The sequence below is a fragment of the Carya illinoinensis genome, chromosome 1 (genome assembly GCF_018687715.1).
Source record: "Carya illinoinensis cultivar Pawnee chromosome 1, C.illinoinensisPawnee_v1, whole genome shotgun sequence".
Taxonomy (NCBI): domain Eukaryota; kingdom Viridiplantae; phylum Streptophyta; class Magnoliopsida; order Fagales; family Juglandaceae; genus Carya; species Carya illinoinensis.
Genome location: NC_056752.1, coordinates 4,395,526 through 4,412,361, shown reverse-complemented (window position 1 = coordinate 4,412,361; position 16,836 = coordinate 4,395,526). Strand labels below are relative to the sequence as shown.

Here is a 16,836-nt window from a genome sequence, read left to right as displayed (position 1 = left end):
TATTATTTTACTCATAATGGAAGAAAGTGGAGGACAGCATATACGTTTACAAATATATATGATTAACATATAAGTCAACTCCCCACTAATGAAAACAAGCATGAGTAAGAAAAGCTAAAGAGCAGACATATAACTTCACGTGCAGAATACATTTCTCATATTGCATTTGTCAGGCATGTAACTCCATTAAATTCACAATATTTTTTTAGAATAGTTCACATAGCACAATACTCTTCCCTTCCATGGTTTGTGAATCTGTCCTTCAAAGCTAAAAAAAGTTAGGATCATGCAACTCAATTAAGCTCAATTAAGAAATTTGTAAAATTCTAAATGAAAAGTAGCTCATGTTTTAATAAAAACTCAACCAAAATTAGAGGCAAAAATTGATATGGTTTCTAACTACTGCAAAAATAGAGGCAAAAATTAATACCTTATCTAGTTACAACAAAAAGAGAGGCAAAAATTAAAATGGTTTCTACAAAATCTCTAGGTACTATAGTTAAAAACAAAGGAAATATGTAAAGACAATTGAGAACCAATTGTTTGTGTAAATGTCTCGCACACCATTTGAACATGCATAAGAGTCTTCCATTATATATAGACTATGTACAGAAATGAGTAAAGAAAATACAAGCTGGATTGTAACATTACAAAGGAAGGATTAACTGGATATGGGGAGATTTTAGGTCTCGATTGCCATATATGGCTTTGTAGCCATTAGGTCTTCAGTGGTCTACTGAATGTCTTCAATACTCACCGTAAATTATGCCGAGGGAGAAAGCCAAGTTTGGTACGTAGAGAAGAAAGAGCAAGTAGCCCAAGAGATTTGGTGAAGATATTTGCAAGTTGAAGTGATACCAAAATATGCTGAGTTTGGAGAAGGCCTAGCTAGGACAACTTGTTCACGAACATAGTGATAGTTAATCTCAATATGTTTGCTTCGAGCATGAAAGACAAGATTAACTGTCATATGAAGAGCACTTAAATTATCACAGAAAAGAATAGGCGACGTTGAGAGGTGAACACCAAGGTCGCAAAGTAGAAAAGAGATCCATATAAGTTCTGTAGTAGTGTGGACCATGGCTAGATACTCAGCTTCGAACTGGATCTGGAAACAATGTGTTGTTTCTTAGCGGACCATGAGATACAATTGCTACCTAGGAAAATACAGTTTCCAGTTGTAGAGCAATGAGTTTAAGGACAACTTGCCCAGTTTGCAACTGAAAAAGTGTAAAGATCAAGGGCAAAGTGAGAGGTAAAATGAATGCCAAGATTAATTGTACTATGTAAATATCGAAGAATACGTTTCACCATTTTTTAATGGGCAATAGTGGACTAATGCATAAATTGAGAGACAAAGTTAACACTAAAGACTAAGTCAAGGCGAGTGAGGGTAAGATATTGAAGGGTATCAACAATGCTATAATAATGAGCAGGGTTTGAGTAGAGAACATCAGTAGAAAGACATTTTGTTTTTGGCATCATGGGGATACCCATAGGTTTGCAATCTCGCATTTCTGCGCGGTCAAGAATGTTCAGATCATATTTGGCTTTTGATCAGATAAGACCATTAGGAGTGTGAGTAACCTAAATACTCAAGAAACAGTGAAGGGAGCCAAGGTCTTTCATGGCAAATTGTTGACCAAGGGTAGTAATGAAATTATTAAGGTAACTAGGATTTGAACCAGTTAAAAGAATATCATTAACATATAATTAAAGAATGATAGTACCATGAGCAGAGTGATAAGTAAAGAGAAAGGACTCAACTGTACTACAAAAGAACCCATACAAAATAAGAAAGTTAATAAACTTATCAAACCAAGCACAAGGTGCTTGTTTTAAACCATATAAAGCCTTGTTGAGTTTGCAAACATGAGAGGAGAGACTAGGATGGATAAAACCTGGGGGTTGGTCAATAAAGACAACTTTTTTTAGGTCGCCATGGAGAAATACATTCTTGACGTCAAACTGTTAGATGTCCCTATGATGAAAAAAAGTTAAACTAAGTACAATTCGAATGGTACAAGGTTTGATGACAGGTGAAAAAGTCTCCGTATAGTTGACACCATCCGTTTGATGGAAGCCTTTCGCAACAAGATGAGCTTTTAAGCGATCAAAGGAGCCGTCAGCATTGAGTTTGGTCTTAAAGACCCATTTGCAGCCAATTACATCCATGGATAGAGTGCAAGGAACAAGAGTCCACATGTTGTTGTCGTAGAGGACTTGGATTTTATCTTGCATAGCCGTGTACCACCCAGGATGTTGGAGAGCAGATTGAAAAGTATTAGATTCCTATCGAAGGTCAACAAGAGTATGAAGATTAGCATATTTGGGGTTGGGTTTGTGAATACCAACCTTGGAGTGAGTGACCATGTTGTGGTGAGATGGGGAGTGTGTAGAGGAGTTGTCGGGAGACAAATATGGAGACTTAGAATGGTCAGGCCGAAAAGAATTGTCTCGCGAAGCTGTCTCATGAGGAGGAGAGGTAGAGTCAGGAGGTAAAGTAGATACACCCATTTATGGAATGGGATATGATCAGGAGGACAGACCTGGAAGGAAGAAATACTAGAGATATATGTTGTGTTAGTATTTGAAATAAGATAACGTCATTCATAAAAAGTAGAGAGTACCTGAACAAAGGAGGGGGTTAAATGAAGGTTCCCAAGTTGTTTGAATGAGAATGTAGACTTATCAAATAAGAGGGAGGGTTAAATGGTCAATGTATCCCATGAAAATACAAGGTAGCGTTTTAGAGTCAAAATTATTGTGCTTAGTGTCCTAAGTGTAAGGATAACATTTGGATTCGAAAACAAGTGACATATAATTCGAAAATGATAATAAAGAACAGAAAAAGAGGATTAAAGGTTGATGGCGGTGGAAGAAAGGAGATTAATTAAAAAGACAGCAGTAGTAAAGGCTTCGACCCAGAAATGGTTAGATAAATTACTATGAAAAAGCATAGTTATACCTAATTAATGAATAATGAGGTGTTAGTGTTCCACCGAGCCATTTTGATTGGGAGTATGAGGATAAGAATATTGATGCAAGATACCTTGTTGTTGAAGATATAGGTTGAATTGGTAGTTGGCAAATTCACTGCCTCCATCAAATTGAAAAACTTTGATTTTTTTTGTTAAATTGGAGTTCAATGTATTTTTCAAATAAGACAAATGCATTAAAGAAATAAGATTTTTTGCAAAGAGGAATAAACCACATGTATTTTGAAAAACCATCAACTAAGCATGCATAAAACTAGAATTTTTGGATAGATAAAACAGGAACAGGGCATCACAAGTAACAGTGGATTTTATCAAATACATTGTGAGTTGGATGAGTGGAGGATAAAAAAGGTAATTTACTCATTTTGCCTAATTGACAACTTTCACATAAAGAAGTCCCTTTATTTTTGCAAAATAATTTGAATAAATCATTTAGAGCAAAGAACTTGAAGCGTAGAGGCTTGAGGATGTACCAACCATTGATGACACACTTTTTCAGGAACCAATTGGAATCGAGTGGAGAAGTGAGCTTCAAGAGGAGGGGACAAGACATATAGATTACCATTTCATCGCACGTTTAGTAGTGTGTGGTTGGTCGCCTTTTCCTTAATAGAAAAACTAACCTATAAAATTCACAAAGATAAGGGTAATCTAATGTTAGTTGACTAGCAAATAAAAGATTTTTTGCAAGATCAGAAACAAGTAAAACATCCTTCACTTTGATCTAAGAATCACTAGACCCAATGATAGTATCATTAATATGTGTAATTTCATGTAAAGTAACATCGCCACTAAGAAAGGCATCGTTACCAAGATAACATTGAAGATTTTTAAACATACCTAAGTTACCAGTCATGTGCGTAGAGGCCCCAATATCAGCAGTCCATTCAATGTCCTGGACAGTGTTGTTGAGTGTAAGGGTAACTAAGGCTTATGGGACATCATCAGGTTGAAGGGCATGATCAAAATGATGCCAACATTTGAGTGCCACGTTTCCCTTCTTTCCACATATTTGATGCTAAACATTTTGGGCTGGGTTTTTGCCACCAGATAGCCGATTTTGAGAGGAACCTTGACGAGCAGTGCTAGTGGGAGGCTGAGAGGGCTGGTTGGGCTAGGTGAAGCTACAACCTTTGGAGGAGAAATTTCTACCAGAGTTGCGCTACCTGTGGGTGCCTATTTTGTGACACTATAAAACACAACAGAGGAATGAATTCTGGAGATGGGAACAAAGCTCAAACCCTTGAAGTAGAGACACAAACTCAGTGTATGAAAGCATTGGCAATTTCAGCATGGAGGTGATGAAATGTTCATATTTCTGTCCAAAGTTGTTCAAAAGAGAGAATACTTTCATCTTCTCATCCATCGGCCGACCAATAGCTATGAGATTGTCACACAACCCTTTGAATTTTCGTAGGTGTTCATCAAGAGAAATGATCAGTTCTTTCTTTAGATAGGACAATTCTTGAGTTAAATGGAATTCTCTCTCTTGAGAGACCTAGGCATATGGTGTTGTGAGAGCTTGTCAAACTTGATAAGAAGACTCCAAGCCAACCATGAGACCGAGGACTTCTTCGAACAAGGTCCCAATAATCCAGCCTTGGAGAAGACGAGATCCGCCTTGCTCTAGTGGAGGTAAGATTGACTCTTGCTTGGTAGTGAGGGATTCATCATCAGTTTGGGCATCAAATTTGGATGGTGGAAGGGAGTCACCAATGAGGTGGTCGATGAGGTAGCCAAGGCCAACAATTGTCCTCTCCATAAGGGGTAATTCCCTTGATTAAGGCGAAGAATGACAAAATTATTGACACTTAGAGATATGGATGCTATGCTTTTGTTGAGAGGAAGACTCTCTTGCACTCTCACACGGCTCTTGATACCCTAAAGACAGTTGAGAACCAAGTTTTTTGTGTAAATGTCTCACACACCGTGAGAACATGCATGAGAGTCTTCCGTTATATATAGACTATGTATAGAAATGAGTAAGAAAATACAAGCTGGATTGTAACGTTACAGAGGAATGATTAATGGGATATGGGAAGATTTTAGATCTCGGTTGCCATATATGGCTTTATAGCCATTGGGTCTTTGTGTGGCTTGGTTGCCATATATGGCTTTGTAGCCGTTGGATCTTCGGTGGTCTATTGAATGTCTTCAATAATTTGGAGTTTAAATAATCTACAAGTTGGCATACTCCATACCATCTTAGAGGTTTACTTAAAGTTAGCATTAGATTATATGCTTGGTACAATCTTCTAAACTTAATGATGGAGTAGGTACAGTACCTTAGAGTTGACATTACACCATATGCTTGAAAGTATAAGCAGCATATTTTAACCAATCTCCTAATTCTCATTTTGGCACTAAATAGAGCATTCATAAGAGCTAAAGGCTTGAAACCAATGGGGTTCATGGACTTGGCTTGGCTACAACTCTTGACTAGAAAGATTAAAAGAAAATGTGTCTTAAAGTCATCCATTTATTAAACTTTGACTAGAAAGATTACAACTTGGTGGCTTGCCACTATTTCTCTTTTAGTGAAACAAAAGAAAATTAATAGCAAGTACACCTTCTAGCGAATTTAAAAGGTTGACAATACATGCTCGGTATCTTTGGAAAAGGAAATCATGTAAAGTAAATATGTATTCTTTTCTAACTGAAATTGTTCGTGTCAGAGAATCAACCATGCAGGATATTTCTAAGCCATCAACCGATTAACATAAAAATTTCCACCCAAATTTTCCTACAAACTAGGAAGAAATCGTTTTCAAGGTATCAACCTAAAATGAAACAAGTGTTGCGAGTTGATGAACCAAGAAAAATAAAACTTTCCAACCGCAGCACCCAAAATGAAGATGACGAATTGTTAGTTACTATGGAGGGATAGAAGTATAATGTTGATCAACCTGCTATTGCCAATGCTTATGCATTGTGGAAGGCTCTGGATGTGTGCAAAGAACTAAGACTGGGCAAGGTGTTGTTTAAGGAGGATGCTCAAGTGGTAGTAACTGTTGTTAACACTACTACCGAAGATCTATTTTTTTATGGAAGTTTAATAGAAGGCATGAAACAATTATTGAAGCATAGGACAAATTGGTTAGTATAGTTTACTCATAGAACAAACAATGAGGCAGCACATACATTAACAAAGGAAAGCTTATTTTTATAGTCTGAATTGTTTTGGATAGAAGATATACCTGAGTGTATTCGAAGAATTGTAGAGAGGGAGAGTTATTGTAATGACTAATACAAAGTGATCAATGAAGATAGTTTTATTTAAAAAAAAAAAATGCTAAAATATCTTAGATTTCATTTGCTATAAATTTTTACATAGCTTATCAAAAAGAGAATAGAGAGATTGAAAGAGAAGAGATTGAAGCACACCCAAAATTCACTCAGAAAAGGAGGCGCAATCGGGAGAATTTTTTTAGAAACTTTACCTTAGGCAGGCAACGGAATGCTTGAACCGTGTTGTAGATTTGAAGCATTTCTAATGCAAATTCTGATCTACGAGATCGATGAGCAAAACCATTCTTTGAGGAAGGGAAGATGGCACGAAATAAATTGAGGGGCTGAGACAAAATAAAGGTCAATTTGGTAGTGGAAAAAAAGTAAAAAGAGGAGAGAAAAATGAATTAAAAATTTATACATTTGTGCACAGTATTTGCTAGATTTAGCAGTGATACCGTAACAAATTGTAAATTAGTGATGAAATACATAATCCATTTGAAGGATATTTTGAACTATTTTCTTCAAATTTTGAGAAAAGATGAGTTTTACATACCCGAATGAGAATTCTCTTATAAAATAGTGTATGTTTTGGACTTAAGATCACCTGAAGTTAGGATTGGCCTTAACCTCTAATAGGCTCTCTCAGGTTATCAAAGTTGAGCTGCCATCCAATGCCTAGAGTCGAGGGACCTACATTTTTGGGATTGAGTTTTCTTATAATTGTATTTTTATTCAAATATTTTTTATAATTTAAAAATAAATAGACACAATATATAAATCATATTATATTAAATATTTTCCATAAAAAATATAGAATGTATATAGCATTTATACCTATATATTACTAGAAAGAAAAATAATAGTTGCAATCATGATTATGCAAGTGCCGCATAATTACTTTAAAAAAAAAATAAATACGAAATCTATATGAAAAAAATTAATTTTTTTAGTGAACATATTCTTTTTCAAAGCGACTGCATGAAACTTGCACAGTATTCCATGACTATATATAACATTCATACTCTTACAGAAATTATTTTGAGTCATAAGATTTCCATTTTCTTGACTCTATCAAATTCTTGAGATTACATATTTTATTTCTGAATTATATTTCACAATTTAAAATTATTAAATTATCGTTCAATTTGTAATTTACACATGATTAAACTACGTACTATCTAAGTGCATGCTCTCATGCATTTAAGATCTAACCATTAAAAATTATAGCACAAGACTTATCTTTCATTTATCTAACATGACTAACATCTCAGTTGAGGAAGTACCTTGAAACCATTGATAGTTTAAGAAACACATTACAACTCTTCATATTTTTAGGATAAACATTATAATTTAGTTGATAGTTCGTCCAATCCACCCCCCTTCTCTCTCTCTTTCTTTTTATCATCGCAAGACGATAGAGATATATGTAATTACTCTATTAGGAGAGTACAAGATTAATGACAAGTAATCATAAAATTTCTGAGAGAGAGATAGGATCATGTGAATACAATGGCCAATGGGAATATACCTATTAGCAAGATCTTGACGTTTTAGACCTTTTTTTTAGTCAAATTTGATGGGTTGATGCTGGGAAGGCTAATAAGAAGAAACGTCGATAATGAAAATACTTACTCTTCGGCCAATTCTAAGAAAATTTGGTGAGCAATAATCACTTATTGGGAACCTAATAAGTTGGACAGATGTCTTTTTTTTTTTTTTTTTTTTTTTTTAAGAGAAATACTTTAACTACAAAGTCATTATAGAAAGGACAATGCTAGAGATTCCGTTGGGAGATTCCGTTCACTTGTCCTGCTCTAACTTTTTTTTCTGAATTTTTTTTAGAAAGATTAAGAAAATTATATTTAATTATATTGTGAATTTTATTCATTTTTTCAAAATATTTAAAAGTGTTAAAAAATGAGATGAAAAAAATAAAAAAAAACACTTTTAAATATTTTGTTCAAATCATTTTTTTAACACTTTTAAATATTTTGAAAAAATAATAAAATTTACAATATAATTAAAGAACATTTTCTTAATTTTTCTGTAAAAACAAATTTAAAAAAAAAAAAAAGGTTGAGCGGGACAAATGAACGAGATCTCCCAGCGGGATCCGTATCATTTCCTTTATATAAAAGTAATTTTATAAATTAATATATTTTTATGTAATTTATCAGATCTATTTTATAATAAAAGTAATTTTATAATCTGACAAACTATATCAATTTTGTGTGGCATGACACTATTTTTTTGATAAAATAGTGTAAATTTATATAATCAAGTAAAAGTATATTAATTTATAAAATTAATTTTATATAATCTTAAATATAACAATATCTTTTTTATTGTTAAAATATTTTTCGATTATTATATTTCTTGAACTTATAAATGCGGAATGGAGTCTCGGTGGCATGACAATAAATTTTAGGTGTTTTGAGGGAAGGGAATTTTGACTTTGAAATTAAATCAAATTTATTAGGAAAAAAAATTCAAAATACTCTATAATCTAAGGAACATAGATATGGACACGTGAATTTTGAATTTTTTGGACTGAGTATTCACTATGGAAAAAGCTAGAGCTAGGGGTCATGGGATCCTGCTTTATTTTTTTTTTTCTTTTTTATTTAATGATTAAAAAAATATTATTTAAGAATATTACAAATTTTTTTTATTTTTTATAAAATATTAAAAAAATAATATAAAATAAAATGAAAATGACGTAGCGGGAGCCAGCGGAGACCCACCCATTCACTATTCTGTATTCTGGATCTTACCGAAGACTTCTATGCATTTAAATACACGACAATGTAGACAGAAAACGATGAAATGTTGACTAATGACAACATTTCTTTTATTAAAAAGAAAACCCAGGTGGCACGTTATGAAGGTTGTAGATTTTCGTGGCACAGCATTCACGTGGTTGTATTAAAATTATTTTTAAAATTTGATAAAATGTACATATTTTTTTAAAATTCAAAATCTTTTTATTTATAATTTTATATTAAATTAATTATTAGATTTATCAAAATAATAATATAATATAATTTTTTAAATAATAATAATTTTAATTTCTATTATTGAGAAAGGAAAAGAAAAACTTCCTACTCATACTCGTGCTTGGAACTGCCCAACTCATGCTCGCGCCTGAGCTCACAATAATGTTTGCAATCTTTGACTGTTAGGGAAATAAATAAGAATAAAAAATAAATTTAGTTGGTGAATAGTAACCCTTCAAATTTAAAAGAACTAATATATTTACTGTCACTCAAAATTTCACATTAATCCTTTTGGCTAATCCAATATAGCTGTGTTTTAATGAAATTCATTATATTTTACATTTGGTTAGGCTATTTATGAAATCAATGCTAATGCTATAAGGAATTATATTTAAAAAATGAGATAGTTTCATCTCATTTTATCTCATCTCATTTTCTTCTTCAACATTACTTAAATATAAATAATTTTTAATTTTAAATCTTCAACTTTTTTATCTAATTATTATAATTTTTCTAAACTTACATATAAAATATAAAAAATAATTCAACATTTTAAAATTCAAAAATAAAAATAATATTAAAAATATATATTTGAATCATATTTTAACTTTATAATATTTTTATTCAAATTTTTCTCTCTCCTTTCAAAAAATCTCATAAAACATCATAATTTCTTTACTATTTACAAACTATTTCATTACTATTCATAAAATTTTCATCTTATCTTATTATCTAAACATTCTCGAAGTGACAACCCACTTTAAACTTTAGGCTTGATCTACACGCATGATAAATATGGAATCGCTGAGATTACTATTTTTATGTACGAATAATTCTATTTAAAAACTTTTACACAATATATATATAATTTAGTTGACATAATTTAATTTAAAAGATTCAAATTTTTATGTTTGATTGAATGGGGAGGATGTCGTAATCTATCATCTTTCTCACCGCAATTGGGTTCCTTCTCGTGTCAAGAAGTAAGATATTTGCAGTGATTAATTAGGGTAAGTATGTGAAAATGAATATTTATTTTAATATTATTTGTATCTTAAATTTTCTCATTTTTAACCATATATATTGTTAACATTGTATTTCATACGCCTGTGGGCTAGGCTCCAATGACTTAAGTCTTTGGTCTCACACCTGCACACTTAAAGAAAACATATATAGTCGAGAGCCTTGGTGGATGTTGGGAAATTTTTAATACTTAAGTCAGTATCACTTTAGTAGTTCGTGCGAGAAAATAAAAGAATCAGATAGAGTTTTTCATATTTGGGGATTGGTTTTTATGCTAAGTTTCCCGACTTCGCCCAGGAGGGGATTGGGGGGAGTTCATACCCTATGTCAGGGATATGTGTCCCCTTAACTATTCCTTAGTCAGTATCCTTTAATGCAGTATGGCTTCTTGGATAGTGGAATTAATGCGACGTTGCTTCTTATTCCTTCTATCCTATAGGTGCATGTTGTCAAGTTCCTCTTCCCTTATTGTGAGAAGATCAAGAGCTTTCCACATTTCTCGTCTACCTATTTGCATAGGTTCTCTGAGACTAGGTGTCATAGGGGCATGCTGGGGTGATATGTCCTCTCCTCCCTTACACTTAGGACTAGTATAGTTACACAAAACTAAAATATCACATCTCATATAATATAATCATTATAACTTCACACAAATTATAATAAACAATTCAATTTTTTCAAATTCTAAAATAAAATTAATATTAAAAAATTATATTATAACAATATTTTATCCAACTTTTAACAAAACATTTCATCTTAACTATGTAACTAAACAAAGTCTTAGGGACTTTTCGCGTGATTATAGCCATGAGCCGACCTCAACTTTGAGGCCGAGGGCCCTTAATTGGCCGTGGGGCCATCCAGCCCCTGGGCTTCCTGTATCTAGGCTTTCTGCTTGAGGGAAAAATCTCCTTTCACATATTATACAACATTTTAAATAAATATCATTTAAATGAATTCATTTAGAACCATCACGCAAATAAATATGACCAACAAGATTTCATATAAAAACTGATGACTCCTTGCTTTTGCTAAACTTGCAGCACCAAATGACATACACTAATTATTAATTAACATGCAACAGGAGACCGAATAGGCTGATCTCCCACTTTTTCACTTCACCTTTTCTTCTGAGCATCAGATAGAGCTCCCCCACATAATGTTCAAACATTCTTACGCATTTTCGTCCACATTTCTACAGGCTACCAAAATTACTTTCTTTGAGAAATTGACAGTATATTGTTACTTAAATTGGCAGCAGCACATCTCGGAAGTGAAGTTCTTATTGATTTGATCAGGAAAACTAGCTAGTACCTTCTTATATGCCTTACATTAATAACGTTGGACAGAATTAAAATTATCCTGACCCTGAGTTAATAACGAGAACTCGAAACACTGATCTTCCTTTTCAAAACAGCCCTGACGAATCTAACAGCCCTGCAACATCCGATCTCTGCATCAATTAACCTCACCGGAATGATGATGTTTTATCTGATCGAGGAAAAGTCAACGCCGTTCTTGCCGAGCGCAGAGGTGACCTTTATGGCAAGGGCACACAAATCAGGTAGTGAGAGGGGCAGGTGGGCCTGAGACAAAGGCATAAGGAAGTAAATATGACCTGGTTGCAGCTCCTCCTCAGGGGGCACCTGTGTCGGGCACTTGCCGATGTACAAGGAGTCGGAGCTGCAGAGGAAGCAGTTGGGGTTCTGGGAGGTGACAGCCTTGGCCTGCATCGGTAGCTTGACTTCATGGAGCCAACCGTAGTTCATGTTAATCACCTTTGTTGTCTTGGACTGCTGTTTGTTGTTGCACCAATCTGCTTGTTCTTGTGCTTGTCTTTGTCCTCTTCCTATTCCTTCAAGTTTACCTCTAGATTTACTAGTCTTTATCTCCTGAGATGAAACACAGGCACCCATGAATGTCCCAGCGTGCCTGCGATCGAGTGTGAGAGATTTGGAGTTTGGACAGAATTTTCTAGGCTCAGACGGACCAGGATGGATATTGATGGTCTTTGCTGTGGGAGTTTATACCCGAGATCAGTTTTTTCTAAATGTGTAGATATTTGTTGACAAACTGAAAGGCTATCCGGGGTTTGACCAATACGAGGAAATTGTTGACAAAAGGAGAGAACAATGGCCTGCTAGAGAATATTTTGCCCTCAAGTAAGAAGGGATCGTGAAAATGGTGGTTTAGGCTGTCAACTATAATTTAAGTAACTATTTTTGTTATTAATTTAAATTTTTGGGAAAGTGTCTCTTCAATCTATCCGTTTATATCCTTTGGATATATAGTTTTTTTTAATCAATTATAGGAAGCGGGAGGGGTTAAGAGGATGGCATCCACAGTAATGAAAGACCGGAGATCAATAGCGGTCAAAGGGGTTAAACAGATAAGCCATAGGCCCAAAACCGGGTTGGTTTGAATTTCAGAAAAAAAGACTATCCCTGGTTTTGTGCATGTGTGTGTGTGTGTGTATATATATATATATATATGTTATCTCCGGTACTTGCGCGCAATTGCCAGAATCCACAAGCACAAAAATTGGGCAAAAATAAATTTCACATGCGCCTCAAAATTATTTAGACAAAAGACACACTTTTCACTGATAAGATGTATTTTGTTTTACCCCTTTTTTTCTTTTTTTAATTAAAAGAAAGGGTTCCAAACTTCCAAAGAGGTATATGAATCCGATGGACCAACGTCTAAGAGGCCAGCTAGCTAAGCTCGAGGAGTCTTAAGGATAAGATGCACGAAAATGATAGTACTATATTATATATATTACGTACAGCGGAATTTGCAAACAAATCATCCGGCCTTTTACGCATTCTCCAAAGATTCTTGTACTTGTAGGCAAATTGTACGTCGAAGCTACGTATAACTCTGATAATTAAAAACAATTTTGGTTCTGTCATTGTCACAAACACAGCAAGAACCCTGAATGGACCACCTCACCACAGCTATATAGCTGCAGAAGATCGACACCAACTTGCACATATAATTACGGTACAAAATGATGGTCAGGATTGTTGAATATGCCCCCAGAGAGCCAGCCAATTCTCTAATTGGCACCCTTCCCCTAGCTTGTTGGATTTTTCTTTCCCACTTGTTTATCATATCACGCATATACCAAAGTCCCCGACTCACCAGTATCCTGATCTCCTCACCTGCATGCAGCTGTTTGCTCATGGAAAATATATAAGCCACACGTGTTATTTTTTTTTATTATTTCTGATTTAACCGAAAAATAAATAAAAACATCGGATTCCGCCAGCTGGTTCTCAACACGACCTTTAAGTTTTGATGTTACCTTAGCTTTTATAACCTGATCTGTAAAACAACATGGTACACCTGTAAAATTAATTTTGGTTCGACTTTTGCAATTAACATGCGTGCATGCCATTGTTGAAATGCATGCTAGCTACTTCGTGGAATCTTTTACAAAATCCTGATGATCGTGAACAACTAATAATAATTCCATCTAGCTAGCACCACATAATTGCTTGAGTACTACTTTCTTTTTTAATTTCTAGACGTAGAACTTGGATTGTGAGTATCCGGTTTTAGACATGCTCGTACCGGTACTGGAGATGCCATCAAGGATCTACCAAAGAGATTTTGGACTAGAAGTAAAGAAACAATACCCTGATTTTTTCCCAGTTATAATTTCTTCCCGTGCATGCCATGCTGGAGAGGGCTTGATCCCATTTAATGTCTGAATACATAGCAATATATTCAAGATGGAGAAAAGGTACTTTACTTTCACACTTAATTATTGTACATTTTTCATATCATATATTAATATATGATGGAAAATGATTGATTTGCACCCTAAGTAGGAAATATTTATGGTAAGTAGCTTAAGTTGAATGGTTCATAATTCATGGAATTAGGTGTTTGACAGTATGTATAGACTTGGCCCACCATTGGATACATTATTATGAACTCGTCCCGTCATCTCATACAGCTGTATAATTGCAACATATCCATTCCATATACGCATAATCCAAAACCATTCTTCAACCTCTTGCTAGCATCCCCCAGCTTTCAACTCTCTGCCCAAAATTCCAAACCAAGACCTCTCTCTAAACTAACTTTGGAGGGACAACAACCTAAAAAGGCAGATCGAGTTAAGAAGCCATGCAAGTAGCATGTACCAATCCAACCACTTGTTCGTACTTTTTAGGCCAAAATATACTACGACACGACCCTTCGCATTATATCTTCTTCAATGCACACTACAAGAAATTTAATTTTTAGGAATAAAATTTGTTAGGGACGAAATAAAAATACTTTTCAGAGACAAAATTTAAATTTCGTCTCAAAACATGGAGTACCTTATAAATCCGTTCGAACTAATACATATTAGTTCGAACCGGAGATTCTAGGACGAATTAGATCGTCTCCAAAAATATAAACCGTTCGAACTAATAAAATTTAATTCAAACAGATAATTAATCTATTCGAATGCAAAATAATTGGTTCGAATGAGTATTACCTTGTTCGAACGGTATTATTTAATTGAAAAGATATATTGTTAAAATTGTAATAATACATATTTTTTATATTAATTTTTTATCGTTTTCAAAGTAAATAAAAATGTCTATATATCATATATTATGATTTACAATGAATTAAAATATTTACGAATTCATAAATTAATTTTATGTAATTAATTTAAAAATATTTTAATTAAATAAATATTATTTTAAAGATATTATCATTTTTTTAATTATCGTGAACATTAAGAGTAATGAGAATAAAATATAATTAATAATAAAGAGGCTAGCAAACACTAAAAATAAAAACCATATATTAATTACATCCCAAAAAGAGTTAAACGTTCTATACAACATAAAAATAGTAAAATAATAACTAACAATATCTATTTATTAAGTAAATCAAAATCCTCATGTAAGGTATGTAAGTATCCTTCTAGGTCCTTTAACTTTTCCATGATTGGCTAAATGAAATTCCTCAATATAAATAACAATAAAGGCTGCCAAATATTATCTTTTAGTTCGAATGATTAAAATTCAATTCGAATGGCCGAAAATTTCATTCGAATAACGTTAAAGTCCATTCAAATGAACTTCTATTCCATTCGAATGGCAATGGTCTTGAATTTCATTCAAATGGAATTTAGGCTCATTCGAACGGAACTAAGCCAAACAGATATGGTTGAGTCGACTCAGTCCCAAATCTACAAACTAGTTTTTCACCATAATCCAAGATTTTAATTGGTAGAAATGATTTAGGAGTAAAGCCCCATCATTTCTACCGATTATTTTTGTGTCATTTGGTCCTAAAACAACAAAATAGGGTCAGAGAAGAAACTGTATCTCGGCATATATAACATAATTTCATTCGAACAGAAATGGTATAAGTTCGAACGGAAAGGGTATAAGTTCGAATGAATTATATAATAATTCATAAAAAATATATATATAAGTACAAGAGGTAAAACAATACGTTTTATATTACTAATATTAGTATATAATACTAATATTAGTACTAATAAAAAAATTTTGGACTAGTATATATAATATATATTAGATATCTATATTATATAGTATAGAGTATTTAATTAGTTACTTATATATATTGTAAGTAACTAGTATATATATTATGCATTAGATGAGTATAAAATAGTATTGTGTAAAGCATTGCATTATAAAGTAATATACTAAGTATATAGTAAAACATTGCATTAAATATAAGTACAAAATACATATATCTAATATATTTAGTTTGTATATTAGTAATAAACCAAGTACTTAGAATATATAATAAAGTATTATAGTACTATTAGTTTTCATATATTTATGCTATCTATACTATAATATCACTTAGTATTATACTATTAGTGATACTTAGTATTATACTTATAGTGATACTAATTATAAGTATAACACTATAAGTGATACTAAATAAAATATTATACTATTAGTAATACTTAATATTATAGATTGGTAAGAAACTTAGTATTATGCTATTAGTGACACTTAGTATTATATCGTGTATATATTTTTTACAAATACTAATAATAATATTGAAAATATTATGTGTATATTTATATATTTCTAGAATTATCTATTCGAACGAATATAAAAGAGTTCGAATAGAGATAAAGTATGTTCGAACGAATTTTTTTTGTTTGGAGGGAAAATTCGCGCCAAATTATCGGTATATGCTGGAGAATATTCTATTTTTTTGTTCGAACGCTTATATTATTAGTTCGAACGGGAAAATATTGTGGAAAATTTGGCGGTCTTTTTGAATTTTCGCGTTCGAACTGCTAAAAAATCCGTTCGAACGTAAATTCACATATTATTAATCCGATCATTTCACATCATTTTTACTCGGATTGAAGTTTGAGAGAGGAAGAGAGAGAGAGCGACAGAGGCTTTGAGAGAGTGTTGTAGAGAGAGAGAGCTTAAAGAAGTGAGAGAGAAGAGATTCTTGAGGGAGAAAAGACAATGATAAGAGGTAATATGTTTCTTTTTTGTTATTTTTCATTCCAATTTTTTTTTACAAGTATCTTGATATTTGTTGCATTTATTTGTTGGGATAGAACAACCGTTTAATGT

At 32.9% G+C, this 16,836-nt stretch overlaps 1 protein-coding gene across 1 annotated transcript; it reads right to left on the bottom strand.

Moving 5' to 3' along the window:
* Positions 1–11,342: 11,342 nt before the first annotated feature.
* LOC122301560 lies at positions 11,343–12,469 on the bottom strand. Its single transcript, XM_043112968.1, has 2 exons — positions 11,868–12,469; positions 11,343–11,787 (listed from the first exon to the last, which is right to left on the bottom strand). The coding sequence occupies exons 1-2, from the start codon at positions 12,163–12,165 to the stop codon at positions 11,756–11,758; spliced, it is 330 nt and encodes a 109-aa protein (XP_042968902.1). The 5' UTR covers positions 12,166–12,469; the 3' UTR covers positions 11,343–11,755.
* Between the last annotated feature and the right edge of the window lie 4,367 nt (positions 12,470–16,836).

Excerpts from the sequence above, each read along its gene's own strand:
- LOC122301560 (XM_043112968.1), bottom strand. The coding sequence starts at position 12,165 with ATGGGTGCCTGTGTTTCATCTCAGGAGATAAAGACTAGTAAATCTAGA. Across the intron at positions 11,788-11,867 it reads TGAGGAGGAGCTGCAACCAG|GTCACCTCTGCGCTCGGCAA; the intron begins GTCATATTTACT and ends CTTGCCATAAAG.